This window comes from Cervus elaphus, chromosome 23 (assembly GCF_910594005.1).
Source record: "Cervus elaphus chromosome 23, mCerEla1.1, whole genome shotgun sequence".
NCBI lineage: Eukaryota > Metazoa > Chordata > Mammalia > Artiodactyla > Cervidae > Cervus > Cervus elaphus.
This window is the reverse complement of record NC_057837.1, coordinates 67,195,189-67,213,054: the sequence shown is the minus strand read 5'-3', so window position 1 is coordinate 67,213,054 and position 17,866 is coordinate 67,195,189. Positions and strand designations below refer to the sequence as shown.

Sequence of the window (17,866 nt, the reverse complement as noted above, 5' to 3'; positions counted from 1 at the left end):
TAAGACGGCAACCGAGTCCAGGTTCTCGCTCCAGAGTTGCTGGGTGGAATTTAAATCTTGGCTACTACGGGCCTACTCCGAGGTAGCGTTCCTGCTCTGGCCCTGGGGGGAGCTGAGTTCATCAAGAGAGCCGGTGCCAGGCCTAAGTGGCCGTGATACCCGGGGTGGTGGGACAGGCTGAAAGTCTGGATTGAAACCCGAGAGCCCGGCCCCCGCGCCAGCCTCGCGCGCCCTCTGCCGCCCGTCCCACAGCGCGGCCCTTGCAAGGCCCAAGGAAGTCAGGAATGTGCACACAAAGGAGAGGCTGGAGCCTGCTGGGGCACGCTGACCCACTGACTGCGCCTCCCCAGGGCTCACAGAGTTTGGGTGAGGCTCACCCGTGTTGCCTTTATCCCCAGCACTTAATCATTCATTCGTTCGTTCAAAAATACTGGTCCATCATAATAGCTACTCGTTTGATTGCGCCTTCAGGGTAGCTATCTTTCTCTTCTCTCACCTCACCGTTTTTTGCCTGGCGAACCCCTAACCCTGGCTAAACCCCACTCTCCACCTACTTTCCACCTGCACCCGGGCAGACATACAATTCTGGAGAAAAGAAAACACAACGTTGTCTACCAATTGTGCCTGAAATTCATGGTCTCAAGTGGGCCCTTAAGGTTGCCTGCTAGCCTACGTTTTCCTACTTCTACCTCTTCCTCTTTCTTACTCTTAAGAGTTTGCCTCCTATTTCACTGAGGAAAATAGCAGCAGTCAGAGAAGACAGTCCCACATGATCCTGCCACATCTTCCTCCCTGTCTGCATCTCTGCCCACATACTGGGCCTTGTGTTACTATGGATGAACTGCCCCTGAGCTTGTCTCTGATACCTTCCATTTGGGCAGTAACCACCAATCCCTCTACTACTAAGCTTATGTCTCCAGCAATTCTCTCCTCGCTCCTGGATGATCAGTCTCCCCGCTTTACTGTTTCATTCCTATCAGCATACAAATATTCTGAAATATTTTTCACCCTTCAAACAACCCTCTCTTGACCCTACATCCCTCTAGAGCTTCCTCCCTATCTCTCTCTCTCACTTTTATAGCATAAAGCCTCAAACGAGCTGTCTATACTTGCCATCTCCAGTCTTCCTCCCATTCTGTCTTGAATCTTGTCCAATCAGACTCATTCCTCACTGCTCAACCAAAACCTCTTGTCATGCTCGTCATGAGGGACTTCCCTGGTGGTCCAGTGGTTATGAATCCACCTTCAATCCCTGGTTGGGGAACTAAATTGCCACATGCCGCTACAACTAGAGAATCTGTGCACCCCTAAGGAAAGATCCTGCTAGACACAACTAAGGCCCAATGCATCCAAGTTAATTAATTAATTAAAAGATCATCATGAGCTCCACAGTGCTAAATCTAATAGCCAATTTTCATGCCTCATTCCCTTTGTGTGAAAAGACATATGTACAACTGTAAATTCTTCATAAATATGAGAGGTTACCACTAGCATTTTAAAAACAATATACTTTTCAAATCAATGAATGTCCACTGCTACACAGATATCTCTGTTCATCCTCTCTCCCCAAACCCAGCCTGTTTGTGAAGTTTTTCAAGCCCAAGTGTGGGAACTTCTGTGTGTCCCTGTCATGGTAGCCAGCATCCAGAAGGGTCCAAGAGAGCACACTTTTTCATCCTCTTCCAAGATACCCACAAATTTCTGTATGTGGTGAAAGAAAGGACCACTGTCTGGGACTGTGTAAACCTAGAGCTTATCAATCTCTCCATTGCCTGAGGTCAGAAGTGAGGATAACCACGGTCTTACCTCCTGAGTTGTTGTAAAAATGTGAAGTAGTATTTGACTTCCCCACTGTAAACTATATGAGGAGGACAGGGATGGAGTGGGGAGAAGAGAAGGACGGGTCAAGAGAACAGAAGAGAGAGGCAGCCCTGTTACATATGTCATCAGACAAACAATTAAGTGTGGGGAGAGAATGTTATAGGAACTGTCACGGGGCTCCATGTTAATTTCAAAAGCAACATTTGGTAGGATGAAGGTCCTTTATTTTTGCTTCGCTGGGTCTTCATTGCGGCTTGCAGGCTTTCTCGAGTTGTGGTGCAGGGGCTTCTCTTGTTGCACACGCAGCATGGGCTTAGTTGTCCTGAGGCATGTGGGATCTTAGTTCCCTGGCCAGGGATCGAACCCTGGTCCCCTAGATTGGAAAACAGATTCTCAACACTGGACTACCAGGGAAGTCCCTGAAGGTCATTTTCAACTACCCTTCTTTTCTTGATTTCATCCTGTTTCATCTTCTTGCAGTCTAGAAAGATACCTGCTCCATGGCTGAGCCCTCAGGCCTCCCTGTGATTCAGGGGCCAACCAGGAGAGGCCTCTGTGGTGGGGGCAGGGACAGGGAAGCCTCCCCTACCAACTATCTCAGGCATCACCTCTTTGTGAATTCAAATCCTTATAGTTCAAGCAAGCTCATAGCAATGACCACAGCCACACCGAGCAGGTGTTATTAAAAGGAATTTAATTCATCTTAATTAAAAACTCTTTAACAGCCAATTCTGTCACAGGCCTTGGCAATTGGAAGCGACTCCAGGGGCACGCCCCTTTGGGATGTGGTTGAGCCACGGTCTCGAATGGCCCACCACTGCCACGTGTGGCAAGGAGCTTACCTGGAAGTTACTTCAATACAATATCAAAGATCTGCAAGGATTTTTTTTTAAAAAAGGTTTTAAATATATTAGACTCTCTTGATTGCCATTTTTACACAAAGCTGCTGATACAGTATACAGAGATTTAACTTTTTTTCACATAAAATACATTTTTCTTAAGTGTTCTCTGTACATCAGTGGCTTCTGGTCTGGTGAATTATTGCGGGGGGGCTGGGGATCTGCAGACTTTTCCTGGGTGCGCAGAGCCAGGCCCCGCACCTTGGCACTCACAGCGCCCATGGGAAGCAGGCCCTCTGACCAACTGGCCAACAAGAGACTCTTGTCGAGGAGTGCTTCTAGCAAAGGCAGTCACTTCTGCAGAGTCACCCACTGGCCACATGACCCTTGGCTCTTAGGTGCCCTGGGGGAGGGGAGGCTGTCCCCAGGTCACAATAGCAAGAGTTAAATAGAGTCTTTCTAGGCATCCTGTAAGAAGTGCGCTTCTGGAAAGCATCCCAGTGTTCTGCTCTGGAAAAGCAAGTGGGAGAGAGAACTCCCAATCAAAAGGTATCTGACACCAATAACCAAAATGCGTCTCATGTTATGACAAGGCCGGCCAACTGGTGGGTAGGTCAGGGGACACATCCTTGTTAACTTTTCTAAGCCTGCTGAGATTGATCAAACAGTACAGAGCAGTTTCATCAATGCTGCATACTCTGATGGAGCATTACATCCTGAAGTCTTCAGAAGACCTAGGCTTGTGGTTCATTCAACTTCCTTGAGCTACTAGCCAGCAGCTCAGTCTCTGGTGGGTGTCACCAATTTTCAGGGTGGGAGCAAGGGCTGGAGCTCACAAGGAGCTATGTGGCACATGCTTTAGAAACAGCCTCCTTTCATCTGCCAGGAACTGCCACCAGACCTGGGTCTAACCAGGAGCTGGGCATCTGGTCGATCTTGCCAGCTTTCTCCCTGCTCCTTGCTCTCTATCTGCCAAGAACAGAGGCAGACTTATGAGGAAAGGCTTCGTTGTTAAAGGAGAAGCTCCTTTTCCTCCCACTATCCACTGGTGGGGCAGGAGGATTAGGTAATAAACGAGCAAGAGACAATGAGCTGAAGAAGCTGAGATGCATTTGGCAGCAAATTCCAGGCTCCTAGCTCTTCTAGACACTGACTTCAAACTGCTGTTAGACAGTGCCCAAAAGATGCTGGCTGGAAGGCAGCTATCCTTGAAAGTTCCAGATAGGCTTCAGGTGGTATCTACCTGGAACACAAGACCCAGCATCTCCACCATTTAGTGGCAAATGTTATCCAAGGGTGGCCATGTCAGCAACCTCCAAACTAAAGGAATCTACAGTCCAGGGATTCTCAAGAGCAGAAAAGCAAAGGGTTGATGGACCAGGACACAGCTTTTCTGTCTCTGAATCAAATGGGGGTTGCTGGTACTCGTGGGCCTCCAAGGATGAGAACTGTAAAGAGCAGTGTCCTCACTCTACCTCATTCCTCCTTTATCCCCAGAGCCTAACACAGTGCCTGGTGAGCCTCAGCTACTCAATAAACTACAGAGTGAAAAACTCAATGACTTTGGCCCCAGCTTGTCCCTTGACACCAAGGAGATCCACAGGGAAAGTTCCCCTGGGACTTGATGGAAATGGTTTATCCCTGACTGAAAATATGAGCTAATGCTGCCCAAGAGCCTGCAGTTGGCTCCTGTCAGGCAATCAGCTGGGATTCCCAGCCTTCCAGGTGGGAGACAGTAGCCCAGGAGGCAGGAAGCAAGGGAGGAAGGGAGGAAATAGCCAGAAGGACTCAGAAGGGGCAATAAATGCCTTCAGTCTCTGGCCTCTGAGCAAACAGATCCGAAAACCTGCACGGCTGTCTCCTAGGAGCGTGTGGCTTCCCTCGGGACCTCCCAGCTCGTAGCTCAAAAGGAATTCCAGTGTCAGTCTCATGTGAACACTGTTTTTAAAGCCTAAAGGTATGCGTGTTTTGGATCATTCCTGCCCTGACCCAGTCATAGGATGAGATGATAAGAGAGCCAGCCCCAGACCCCAGAGATGTGGCAGGCGTCACGCACAGCTGTCTGCAGTCACCTGACCTGACTTTCCACCCTACACTAGATCCGCCCTGAAACTGGGGTGGGAGTTGTCTGATGCTGTGACTCTCCCTGCAGCCAGGAGCCACCGGGGCGGAGTGACTCCTGAGGCCCCTGCTCTCCGGCCCAGCTGCCCTGCGCCTGGTGAAGCATCAGCCAGAGCCCTTGGGGTCGAGCTCTGCCTCTGGGCCACAGGAGCCCTGGGGGCCACAGTGGAGGACTGGGACAAACAGCGGATCCCCTTACTAGCGTTGTGGCACAAGGGGGCCCTCCCCCAGCCCCAATCTCTGGCCCAGATGTCTCACAGGGAGAATTTCTCATAGGCTCAGAAAGAAAAGGATTAAAGGAAATCCAGATTTGTCCCCCAAATTTCCAAATCTGGACCTCAGGGGCCCCCTTCAGAGCTCTAAAGAGGTAGTTTTAGGACAAGTAAAAGGCGCACAGAGCAGGAAACAGACCTGCAGCTAGTTAGTTACACCAGTAGGCTTTGGCGAAGCCTGTGAACAGTGCCCAACTCGTGGGCAACAATTTCAAAGGGCTCATGAGAGGATGCAGTGGAGAGGTGGCAGACATTCTGTCCCTCGTAGTCTTCCCTCCCCAGCATCAGAAAGATTGGGGGCCATGAAACTGTAAAGCTGGCGCAAGACCCAACTCCAGCAGCACCACTTGAATGCAGTGCACGATGCTGGACCACAGATGGGCACCTTGGATTTGCAGGCTTGGGCAGGAGCAGGATAGCAGCCCCTGGGCCAGACAGGAGCTCACAAGAGCCAACTGGAAAACCCATCTCACCAGGCATTCCTAAAAAAGCAAAGCTGGGCTGGGAGTCCTGAACATTCACTCTGGGAGAGGTGGGGACCACAGCAGCCCCCACACTGCTCACTTTGATGGCTCAGTCTGAGGACTGGGTGAGACAGGCTGGACTGAAACCATCTGACCAGTCACAAAGCTCAGCCAGGGCGCTGGGTTCTGTCATCTAAACAGAGATGTTTGTAGAAAAAACATGAACTCACCTCTCTCCCTGGAAAAGCCCTTCCAACTGAAGCTTCTCCCTTAGCTTCATTTTTTTTTTTTTCAATACCAGTCACTAAAACCTAGTGATCATGATATTGTCTGTGAAAGGAAGCTAATTCAGCAATCCCGTCCCCAACCTGGAGTTTTACAGTCTAAAAGAATTATTTTATCCAACACACTTTTGAAAATGCTACCTTTTTTCCCTCTCCTCGCCACATTTTGATGCTTCCATCCAAGAGCAAAATAGATTTTGATTATTCCAGGAGCAGAATTACCTGGCATTCTACCTTGGCCCCTGGGTGCTTACAAAGATGGCTCTGGGCACCGGCAAGGCCGTGGGAAGGAGGTCTACACCCATCTCATCCACCCACTGTGGGTTCATCAAAGTCAAAGTGTCGGTCACTCAGTTGTGTCTGACTTTTTGCGACCCCATAAACTGCAGCCCACCAGGCTCCTCTGTCCATGAAATTCTCCAGGCAAGAATACTGGAGTGGGTTGCCATTCCCTTCTTCGGGGAATCTTTTGGACCCAGGGATCTAAACCCCCATCTCCTGCATTGCAGGCAGATTCTTTACCATAGCTCCCTCTGAACACAGAGAAGACCTCCTGCTCCTGCCAGATGGGGATGACGATACCAAGCCCTGGCAGGACTCTGGGCAGGAAGACCGGTCTCAGCTTAGCAGGTCCCCTCCCCTGCTAAAGCCATGTTGGCAGTGGTGACAAACGCTGAATCTTAACCTCAGTCCTCTTAGGAAGAGCTCACATATTCTCGGTCCCATCTGCTTCCCATGAGCCCGGTTGTGTCATTCCTACACGTTGATTGAGTGTGAGTGTGTATGTGTGTGTGTATTGATATATGACATGTGAGTATGGGTCCAGAGAAGCCTTGACCAACAACAGAACTGGAATCCCAGCTCGCCCTCCCAAAATCTGACAGCAGGATGAGTCACGAAGCCACGAAGGGCCCTGTTTTTTGATGGCAGACAATGCGGCAAGAAGCAGAACCATGGGAAGTGGTGATGCTATGGGCAGCTGGCTGAGAGGTGGGCTCTGTGTTCCAGAGGAATGCAGAGCCCACCTCCCCCTTCCCACCCCAGCTGCCCCCCCGCCCACCCCCAGCCAGGGCTGCTGGGCTGGCCTGGATTCCAGGGTCCCTCTCCCCATGCATCTCTCTCCTCCATCCCACAGAGACTAGGAGATACGGCAGCAGCCATGGACCTTCTCCTCCATCTCCTCTATGGGGGCCTTGAACTTCAAGAGCGGGGGGTCTCCACTGGTGACCGTGTAATACACCGAGGTCCCGTTGCTGCTGTACGGAGAAGTTCTGCCTCCGATCAAGGGGGCCTTGCCTTCGCTGCTGCCCTCGCCCGTCCTGGACACGCCGCCGCCCAGGTGGGTGCTCAGGAAGGGGTGGCTGAGCAGCTTGGCCGCAGCCCGCTGCCTCTTCAGCTCCAGAAGCGTCTGGGGGCTCTGTTCCTTGTAGCCACTCCAGGACGGGGTGGCGTCGGCCACGCCAGGGTTGCCATAGGCCATGCTGTAGTCGGGCACCTCGTGCACTTTCCAGACGTCCCCGTTGGACAGCGCATACTGGTAGGTGCTGACCGGAGCCCGGAGGCCGTTCTCAACAGGCACGTCCATGTCGCTGCGTGGGATCTTGGTGGGGAACTCGGAGAGCAGCACGGGCTTCTCCAGCCTGGGGTTCTGAGGGTGAGAAGGACAACGTCATCAGCTGGCTGGCAGAGCTGAACCCCGCCCCGACTTGCGCCTCTACTGAGGGCATGATTGCTTGAACCTGTCCTCTTCCATTTTCCCTAACTGGGTAATAAGACCTCCGTTTTCCTCTGGGGAACCACACCAGTCTGTGGGTTTTGATAGACCCGACTGACTCCCATCTTTGCTCCAGGAGATAAGCCATGACCCCAGGACCTGGCCAATCAATAAACTCACTATTGGAATTGGTTCAGGAATGGGTTCAGAAATTGGTTCCATGAAACTCAACCCTGGGACTTACTGCAAGAAAAATTGGGGAAGAGCAGTTCTGTTTCTGTAGGAATGGCAGGGGTGAGAATCATAAACTGGGGAGACAGCACACCAAAGGGCCTGCTTGGCTGTGAAACCAACATTAAGGAAGAGAGAGACGACAGAGACACTGCACCCTCGTGATATGTTCTTTTTTTTTTTAATTTTTTTTTTTTTAATTCATCTGTATTTGTTACAACTTTTTAAAGCAGAATGTGACCTGAGCACTACATTTCCATTCACAAAACTTGCTCCAAGTTACTTTTCCAGAGGCTTTACAACATGCCTGAGCAGGCTTATAAGTTTGCTACTCTAAACAATATTTTTCTTTGGAAAACAAGCCCTATGTATGGACAGCGAATCCAATCAAGTTTAGGATTTTTTGATGTGGACCATTTTAAAAGTCTCTACTGCATTTATTACAACATTGCTTCTGTTTTTATGTTTTAGATTTTCGGCCTCGAGGCATGTGGGATCCTATCTCCCTGACCAGGGATTGAACCCGCAGCCCCTGCATTGGAGGGTGAAGTCTGAACCACTGGACTGCCGGGGAAGTCCCCTGATGATATGTTCTGAGCCCCCGGATCCAGTTGGCCCAGACTTTCCAGTTACCCAAGCCAGTGCATTCTTTTTGTGTGTGTAAGTCAATGTTAATTGGGCTTTTTGGTCACTGAGAATTCTCTCTCTATACTCCTGGGGTTATCTCTGCTCCAAATGGGAGTGATTCTTACTCAGAGATCTTTTCCACCTAGCAATCCTTGGGTAATGAGAGCTTTAAAAGGAGCTGCTACCTAGAAACTCTAAGGAAAACGTGGATACATTTGACAGTAACAAAAATATAAAGCATACCAAAAATCACTATAAACAGGGTCAAAAGACACACAAAAAACTTCTTTTTTTTTTTTGGCCACACAACAGCACGTGGAATCTGAGTTCCCCAGTCCCTGCCCCCTGCAATGGAAGCAAAGTCTAAAACACTGGACCACCAGGGAAGTCCCCCCACTTATTTTTCTGTAAACCTAAAACTACTCAAAAAATAAAGCCTATTTGTTAATAAATAAATAAATAAACAAATACAATGCCTGAGTCCAAAGCCTGGAGACTGATTTAATCAGCTGGGATTACGGCCTGGACATCAGCTTTAAAAACAAAAACAAACGCCTCCCCAAGGTGATTTTCTTATACAATTGAGATAATGAACCACTGGTTGAAGAGACAGGGTGGTCTCATCACGGCTGTGCCAGCTATCAGGGAGTCAGCTCTGCCAAACGTGGGTACCATGGCCAGCCCTGGGGGCTATCAGTGCAGAGTCCCGTCAGAAACCTGACTTGGGAGTCAGGCTGAGCAAACACGCCCTCAGATCAGTGGTTCTCAAATTCTTGCGTGCATCCGAATCCTCTGGAGGGCTGGTTAAAACACACACTGCTGGGTCCCAGCCCCAGGATTTATGATTCAGTCCATCTGGTGTGGGGCCTGAGAACCTGCGTTTCTCTTTTAATTGGAGGATAATTGCTTTACTATGTTGTGTTGCTTTCTGCCAAACATCAACATGAATCAGCCGTAGGTATGCATATAGCACCCCCTTGAACCTCCCTCCCACCACCCCACCATCCCACCCCTCTAGGTTATCACAGAGCACCAGGTTGAGCTGGGCTTCCCTGCTGACTCAGTAAAGAATCTGCCTGCAATGCGGGAGACTTGGGTTCGAACCTTGTGTTGGGAAGATCCCCTGGAGGAAGGCATGGTAACCCACTCCAGTATTCATGCCTGAAGAATCCTCACGGACAGAGGAGCCTGGAGGCCTACAGTTCATGGGGACCCAAAGAGTCGAACATGACTGAAGTGACTGAGCACACTCTCACATCTTTGGGGTGGAAGGGCTGTCTGGAAAAGGGAACGTAGGAGCTTTCTGGGGTGACAGAAATGCGTATACTTTCATCCAAAGGTACACATTGGTAAGAGGTCATTGAAAATTTCATTTAAGATTTCTGTAGGTTATACAAGTTACACCTCAATCACAAAGAAAAGATAATTAAAGCATATCGGGGAAGCATCTGAAATGTGATTTGATTTCGATCTACAACTCTTTTCTTTCCTAAGCCCCAAGCTTAGGTGGGAAGAGGCAGAACACAAGCTCCAAGTGTGCAGGCTCCATCCCAGTCAGTGCTTCTATGGGGATTCTCTCTTTTATAAAGAACACTTTGAATCAAATCTTTTTTCAACATTTATTTGGCCGGGCTGGGTCTGTAGTTGTGGTTTATCCCCCGATCAGGGATCAAACCCAGGTCCCTTGCATTGGGAGCGAGGAGTCTTAGCCCTTGGACCACCAGGGAAGTCCCTCTTTTTTTTTTTTTTTTTAAAGTTTTTATTTTATATTGGAGTATAGCTGATCAACAATGTTGTGATAGTTTCAGGTGGGTGGCAAAGGAACTCAGCTGTACATATATGTGGATCTATTCTCCCCCAAACTCCCTTCACAATGGAGATTCTTTAGAGCATATGCCTTCACTCCTGCCAGCAAGACAAGCCCTCACTTGACCTCCTTGTTCACGCAGGGAAGCAGGGTCCCACTGAGACACTTTGCATCCCTCCAAGCAACATTGGCTAGAAATGTTTTCAGCTGCTCTTTGTGTGATGGTAGAACCACAAAGGCACACCACTGCTGGTATGGTCAGCCCCTTCCTTCTTGTGCCCAATAGTTCTGCTCTGGTCCCAAACTTGCATACTCCACCCAGCAAGACTGCAGCCAGGCATGGACCTGAATGCATCAGTACTGAGTCAAATGAAAAGTGAAAGTGAAGTCGCTCAGTCATGTCTGACTCTTTGTAATCCATGGACTGCAGCCTGCACCAGGCTTCTCCATCCATGGAGTTTTCCAGGCAAGAATACTGGAGTGGGTTGCCATTTCCTTCTCCAGGCAATCTTCCCAACCCAGGGATCGAACCCGGGTCTCTGGCATTGCAGGCAGACGCTTAAATAGCATCCCCCCAAAACTCACATCCACCCCACATCTCTGAGTGTGACCCTATTTGGAAGTAGGGTCTTCACAGGTATAATTAGTTACATTAAGATGAGGTCACACTGGACAAGGGTGGACACTAATCCAATGACTGGTGTCTTTCTAAGAGAAAACAAAGACACAGACCCATATACAATGAAGGCCACATGGAGACAGAGGCAGAGATTGGAGGCACGCTAGCAAAAAGCCAAGGAGTGCCCGAGCTGTCAGACGCTAGGAGACAGGCATGGAACAGAGTCCCCTTCCAATACCCAGAAGGAACCAAGCCTTTAGACACCTTGATTTTTAGACTTCTGGCTTCCAGAGCTGTGAGAAAAGACATTTCTCTCACTTCAAGCCACCTATTCATTACAATAGTTCTCAGAAAACAATACAGCATCTTCTTAGGAAAGCTGTTTAACGCCCAAACCGTTATCTACTCCTGGAGCCATTTTCTTAGATGTTCTGCCAGCCCCCCACTACTTTTCAAAAATTTTCTTCCAACCCAGTATCTCAACACAATTCTCAACATCTTGTTAGGTTTCCCCTAAAAAAGTTTCAGCACCCTTCTCTCCCAGAGAGGCTGCCCTACAGAACCTTCTCCTCTGGGAAGCCAGAACAAAATCTTTCTTCTGCTGGAACTCAAGCAGACACATGGTGATCACTTGCTCCCTGGCAGTTATGAGCCCTTACTGTGTGCCAGTCACCCAGCTCTGACGCAAACACATCCTACACTCGCCTCAAACACCATGGAAGGCACCCCCATCAGACAGGATCCACCTGGTTTAAAGGCGATGGCCAGCTGGCCTCCCTCCAAAGGCTCTGAGATGAAGAAGCAATGCCAAGTGGGGTTCCAACTGTCCCCCTCCCACTGCAGTGGTCAGTGGGGCAGGGCGGGAGGCAAGTTCTCACCGGGTCCTTATTCTCTTGGTCTGTCCTGGTCTCCCTGATGTCCCCGTTGTAGGTAGAGTTCCGCTGATCCTCGGATGCGCTCCGCTGCTGCCAGAGTATAGCCTCTCCCTCATACTCCTTCCTGTACAGGTTGGTCCTGTCGGACAGGCTGGCTCGACGTACCACCTTCCTAAGGGGAGAGGGGGGTGGTGGGAGGCTGCTTCCAGGCTCCATGGGCGGGAGCATCCTTGGGCACCCCTGGCTGTCCCGCCCCCGACTCACCCTCGGCTGCCCGCGCTGGACGTCCTCCTGCTCAAAGATGACTTATGCCTCAGTTGCGACTTCATGATCACATCATGCTTGTGTTTCAGCTCCAACAGCAGGACTTTGAACTCCTCCTCTTCACACAGGTCTGAAAGGGTGGAGGAGTCCATGGCGGGGCGGGGCGCAGAGAAGGGGCTGGTGATCCCTGAGGACCCTCCAGACCAGAGGAACTGCCATCCCAACCCACTGAAAACTCCCAGTATCTTTTGTGCTGTGGGTGGAGGGGCAAAAGCAGTGCCAGCCTTATTTCCTGGGCTACAACCCACTCCTTAAAGGAGTGTAAGAAGAGGAAACCCCAGGTCCTATGCACAGTCCCAATTCCCAGCTATGACTGAAGGATTCATATGCCTTTGATCGCTTCCAAGAGAAGTCATCAATCCTCCACTGATAGAAAATGTATCGAGAGAAACCAGCAGGTACCCCATGGAGCCCAAGCAAGACATTGTGGAAAGATATTGAAATCATATATCCCCACCCACTCAATCCCTCTCATCTTTTAGTTCATCTGTCTACCTATTCACTGAACCAGTCATCCATAGATTCATCCTCTACCCACCCATCCTCTTATTCATTCATCCATACATTCACCCACTTATTCACCCATTAATTTATTCATCAAACTATCCATCTACCATCTATCCAACCATATAGTCAACCATTTATCCTCCACTCATCAAAAAAATCAATGAGTGCTAGTGTATGTACCAGGTGTGGTCCTTCTGAACTTACCAATTGGCATCTCATCCATGGACGTCCTAGCACTGAGACTGGCCCCATGGGACACCAACAGCTCTGCCATCTGCATCTGAAACACAGGAAGAAGCCCAGGTTCCCCCCTGCCCATGGCTGAGAAAGCCTAGGAGTTGGAAAGAGTGAGTTCAAAGCTTCTTAGGATGTGATCCAACGAACGGTAGGGCAAAGCTGACTCCCAGGGAAGGCTCTGCCCCCTAAAGCCAGGAACTCCGACAGATGCAATGGGCTTGACACTTCCTCCAGCATGACTCAGCCATACCAAGGGACAGAAGGAGTCAGCTCTAACTCCAGAGAGGTCAGGTGTTTAAACAGGAATGGCGAAAACTACAGAGATTTCTGTCTGGGAAACAAGTGGAAAAACTCAAGACAGCAATGTGGGAACTTTTCTAATTTGGCAAATTGAATTGTCATCTTGTTAGGACACAACTCGACAATCCTTTTTGCAAACTCCATAGGTCTTTTCACATCCTACACGCTGGCTGTAGTCAATACCCTAAGTGGGTCTGTTGTTCTTTTGAACCAACTCCCAGCCCAAAGGTCAGCAGTTTGGCCACAAGCTGGCCTCTCTCACAGCCCTGTGGGTGATAACTACCTGTCCCCAGAAGGCAGCCGCGTGCAGGGGCTCCCAGCCATCCCAGTCCTTCACATCCACGCGTACACCATGGTCCAGGAGGAGCTCGGCTGCCCGCAGGTATCCGTTGGCTCCAGCTATGTGCAGCTGAAGGAGAGAAAAGGGGTCAGCACTCCCCATGGGGGCTGGTCCCTCATTTGGAGGCAGGATAGCCCATTCCCCGGCCCAAGGCCCAGATCATACTTGGGGCCAGTAGAATGGAACAGAAGGAGGTGTAAATACCAGCCACGTTACAGAGCATTAGTAAGTCTGCAGTATGGAAACAGAAGGTAAGGAAGAGAGGTGAGTCCTTCTCCTCTGTCTTCGAGCTTCTGTCCTTAAGGCATCAGCATTTACTGAGTGCTTACTATGCACTGAGCCCTGTAGATGGGGTCTCAGAGGTCCAACAGAACACAGCCCTGATGGCCAGATGCCGCGTCATCCAGAGGTCAGGTTGCTGTAAGTTTCTGGCAAACAGAGGTTTGGGGTTTTTTCTTTTTTTTTTTTTAATTTTCAGAAAAAACAAAACAGGATGTGATCTGGAACAGGCATACACGAAAACTGGTATCACTATCTGATTTATAAATGTTTGATGCTTGCCAACTATTAAGAATGGCACACAGCTGGCCAGACATTAAAAACTGTAGGGCCACGTACATAGCTGGGAATAAAAAGTATGACTGGGAGATTGATAAGGTGGGTTTTTTTATTTTTTGTTTTACTAAAGTATAGTTGATTTATAGTGTTTCAGGTATATAGCAAAGCAATTCAATTATTCATCTGCATGTATTTTTTTCCAGATTTCCTTTCCCATTTCAGGGGATTACAACTACCATTATGTTGAATATAGTTCTCTGTGCTACACAGTAGGACCTTGTTCTTTATTATATAAATAGAAGTGACCATGTTAATAATGAGTTCATCACCAGAATCTATTGAGAGTTTACAGGCTCTGTTGAGCACCTACATGCAGAATCTCATTTAGTCCTCCCAACAACCCCGTGGGGAAGATACGCCTCCCTGCTTCACTGGGAAGAACTGAGACCTAGTGTGTGCCCAGCCATGTGAGAGAAGCTGCTCTGAGGCCAGTCCAGGAGGAGCAGACCCCCGTGTCCACAGGGCTGAGCCACAGACCCAGAGGAGCCCCATCCAGGGCGGGCCGTGTCCTGGCACAGCCTGGCCGTAACTTCGCCCAGTCTTCATGCAGTGTCCAGTCCAACTACCTGACTCAACTCTTGAGTGCTGGGCTGAGCAGGTGATCTGAGAGGGGACCCCTTTCTTAGAAAAGACCATGAGGCCCGAAAACCTAGAAAGAGGACTACGTCCACTGCTAGGTATATATCCAAAGAAAATGAAAACACTAATTCAAAAAGACACAGGCGCCCCAATGTTCATAGCAGCATCATTTACAAGTGTCAAGATATGGAAGCAACCTAAGTGTCCAGCAATAGATGAATGGATAAAGAAGGTGTGGTATATATAGGCAATGGAATACTACTCAGCCATATAAAAGAATGAAATAATGGCATTTGCAGCAACATACGTAGACCTAGAGGGCATTATGTTTCATGAAAGAAGTCAGACAAAGATAAATACTCTATGTTATCACTTATATGTGAATTTAAAAAATAAACAAATGTATGTAACAAAACAGAAACAGACTGACTAATAGAGAGAGAAGGGGGAGGGGAAAGATAGGGGTAGAGGACTGAGAGACACAAACCACTATGTATAAAACAAATAAGTAAAGTATATTGTACAGTACAAGGAAATATAGCCATTATTTTGTAATAATTTTTAATGTAATATAATCTATAAAAAATATTGAATCACTGTGTTATACACCTGAAACTAGTATATTATAAAGCAACTATATGTCACTGAAATAAACAAATAATCAATTTAAAAAGTTTTATTTAAAAAAAAAAGAAAGGGGGATGAGGCAGAGGGTGGACTCAGGAACGGGGTGGGAGAAGTTCAATGATCACATCTGGGCTACCATGTCAAGCCTGAGGGGCAGTGAGGGAACTTGGTACCGCTGAGCCCTACCTGAAAAGCTGAAGATTCTGAGACCCTGAGTGCTCACAATCACATGGACCCCAAGCCTAGGACACGATGGGCCCAGCCATGCGCAAGGTTGAGGGGGGGCTTCCAAGGCCATATTCTAGTTCTCAGTTTAGAGGCTGCAGAAGCAGACCTCCCCAGTACTGAGCTGTATCATGCTATGAAAGCCTATGAAGACAGATCAAGAAGGTTTCACTGACACTTGAATTCAAACAGTGAGTGAAGCTAATGAGGCAGATAGAAAGAGAGAAGATTCCATCATTCTCTGTCTCCAATGTCTAGTAAAGCATGTGGCACAGAGGACGTGTATGTTGACGGGATGGATGGGTGAACCAATGGATGGATGGGTGGACCAATGGATGGATGGGTGGACCAGTGGATGGATGGGTGGACCAATGGATGGATGGGAGGACCAATGGATGGATGTGTGAACCAATGGATGGATGCGTGAACCAATGGATGGATGGGTGAACTAAAGGATGGATGGGTGAACCAAAGATGGATGCGTGAACCAAAGGATGGGTGAACCAAAGATGGGTGGGTCCCTGGGGGTGTCTGGGCTCTGAAGTCAGGGAACCAGAAGAGAGGCTGTTGCAGCAATATCAAGGACAGACAATGAAACAAGGCACTGAGGTGGGAGAGGGTACACTGAGGCAGGAGAATGAATGGTGCAAAGCAAGATGGCCTGGATGAGTGGATGAATGTGGCACCCATCTTGAAGCAGGAGACTTCATGGGAAGAGGTGGAAATAATGAACTCAGAATGGACACCTGGAGTGTGAGGTAAAGGAGAAGCTTGGAGACAGAAGAGGTGAACAGCACAGTCAAGCCTCCCCAACCCACGGCTCCCAACTCCCAGCCCCAGCTTCTCAAAGCAGATGATTCCTGCTCTGCTAACTCCACATTCCAGGGGCAACCCTGTCCCCAAAAGGGGGAGGAACTTCGAGGCTACAGACAGGCCCCCACTGTGTAGGCTTGACCTCCACCCAGTGCTGGCCCCATTCAGCTCCAGCTGGTCTGGGTTCTGGTCCCGACCCCCCAGCCCAATCCAGCCTGGGCCCTCTCCTCACCAGTGTGGCCCCCTGGGCATCTACCCAGTCAAGGTCCTGGCCAGCTGCGATCATACAGTGAATGTCCGAAATCATCTGCTGCTCGGGAGCTGCCCGCATCTCGTTGATTTTCTCCTGGGTGATGCCTGCAGTGGGGGAGGGGGGGATTGAGTCAGCATTCCCAGGCAGAGAACCCATGGGGGAGGGGAGGGAGGGCAGAGTGGGAAGATATGACTCCTCTTTCCTAAGGTCTGCCAGTCAAGCGGGTAGACAGACGTGCTCAGAGGTCATTTCTCCCAGGCCCAGTGAAAACGAACACCACATACTGGGCCACGAACAAGAGCCTGGAACCCAGTGGCGCTGTATTAATATCAATGACTGTTACATACACAGCTCTTCTACCTGGCAGTCCTGACCACCCACCTACCCACCTCCTGGCTCCATCTCATCCTTTAGGTCCAGCCTGGATCTCATCCTTTAGGTCCAGCTGGCATCCCCTGCCCACTCTATCTGACCAGGTCTCTGTTTATTTCTTCCACTTCATCCACAGCTGTGTTTGCAGCACCAGGCACGATGCTCAGTGAATCTCTATTACGGCCACAACTGAATTACTGAATATATCACTTCTGAATGGAGAGCTGAATAAATCGAGGTGGAGGGACTCAGAAACACATTTTCAAGCCTGAATCTCTGGCTAAAATGTAAGTGTTACTGGCAGCTACTAATGGAGTTTAAGGAGAGAGTGATTTGCTCTGAAAAAAAGGTCCATGAAAGCAAGCATTCTTGGATAGAACTCAGGGGAGGTCTGCAAACTTAAAGCGAGAAAAAGAATGACCTGTTTATTTTCGCTAACTTTTTGTTTGTTTACTTTTGGCTGTGCTGTGTCCCTGTCGCTGTGTGCGGGCTTTGTCTAGCTGTGGCGAGCGGGATCTACTCTCTAGTTTGGGTGCCCAAACTTCTCAATGTGATGGCTTCTCGTGTTGGGGAGCAGGGGCTCTAGTGCACACGGGCTTCGTTGTTCAGGGGCATGTGGAACCCTCCTGGACCAGGGATCAAATCCGTGTCCCCTGCCTGCCAATGCATTCTTGGATTCTTAAACACTGTACCACCAGAGAAGTCCTATTTTCACTAACTTTTCAAGGAGATAGAGCAGTTCCTTCTAGTCCAAATTCACAGTAGAACTGGCAGTGCCCATGACTTTGTCACCAACAGAAACTATAGGTATTTTCACACCATGTTATCTTATTGTTTCATGAATCAATGAAGTTTCTATATGACACATTTAAAAGTATTTGGTGAGCCCTACTTAAATAGCAGTTGTTTCCTTTATAATCCTATGGCTTTGATAACTTCATTAAAAAATACAGAAGGGGTGGGTCCGTAGATTCACCAGACTGGCACAAAAATTATT

General features: G+C 49.0%; 1 protein-coding gene across 1 annotated transcript in view; it reads right to left on the bottom strand.

The window, feature by feature from the left end:
* Nucleotides 1-2,498: 2,498 nt before the first annotated feature.
* The window catches only part of PPP1R16B (protein phosphatase 1 regulatory subunit 16B), a 109,854-nt gene continuing 94,486 nt past the window's right edge, over nt 2,499-17,866 (bottom strand). Inside the window, exons 6-11 of the mRNA XM_043883368.1 lie at nt 16,477-16,601; nt 13,326-13,451; nt 12,710-12,785; nt 11,939-12,068; nt 11,678-11,846; nt 2,499-7,449 (exon numbers count right to left, since the gene is read on the bottom strand). Coding sequence (XP_043739303.1) covers nt 6,940-7,449; nt 11,678-11,846; nt 11,939-12,068; nt 12,710-12,785; nt 13,326-13,451; nt 16,477-16,601 — 1,136 coding nt within the window. The 3' untranslated portion in view covers nt 2,499-6,939. The remainder of the gene's footprint in view (nt 7,450-11,677; nt 11,847-11,938; nt 12,069-12,709; nt 12,786-13,325; nt 13,452-16,476; nt 16,602-17,866) is intronic.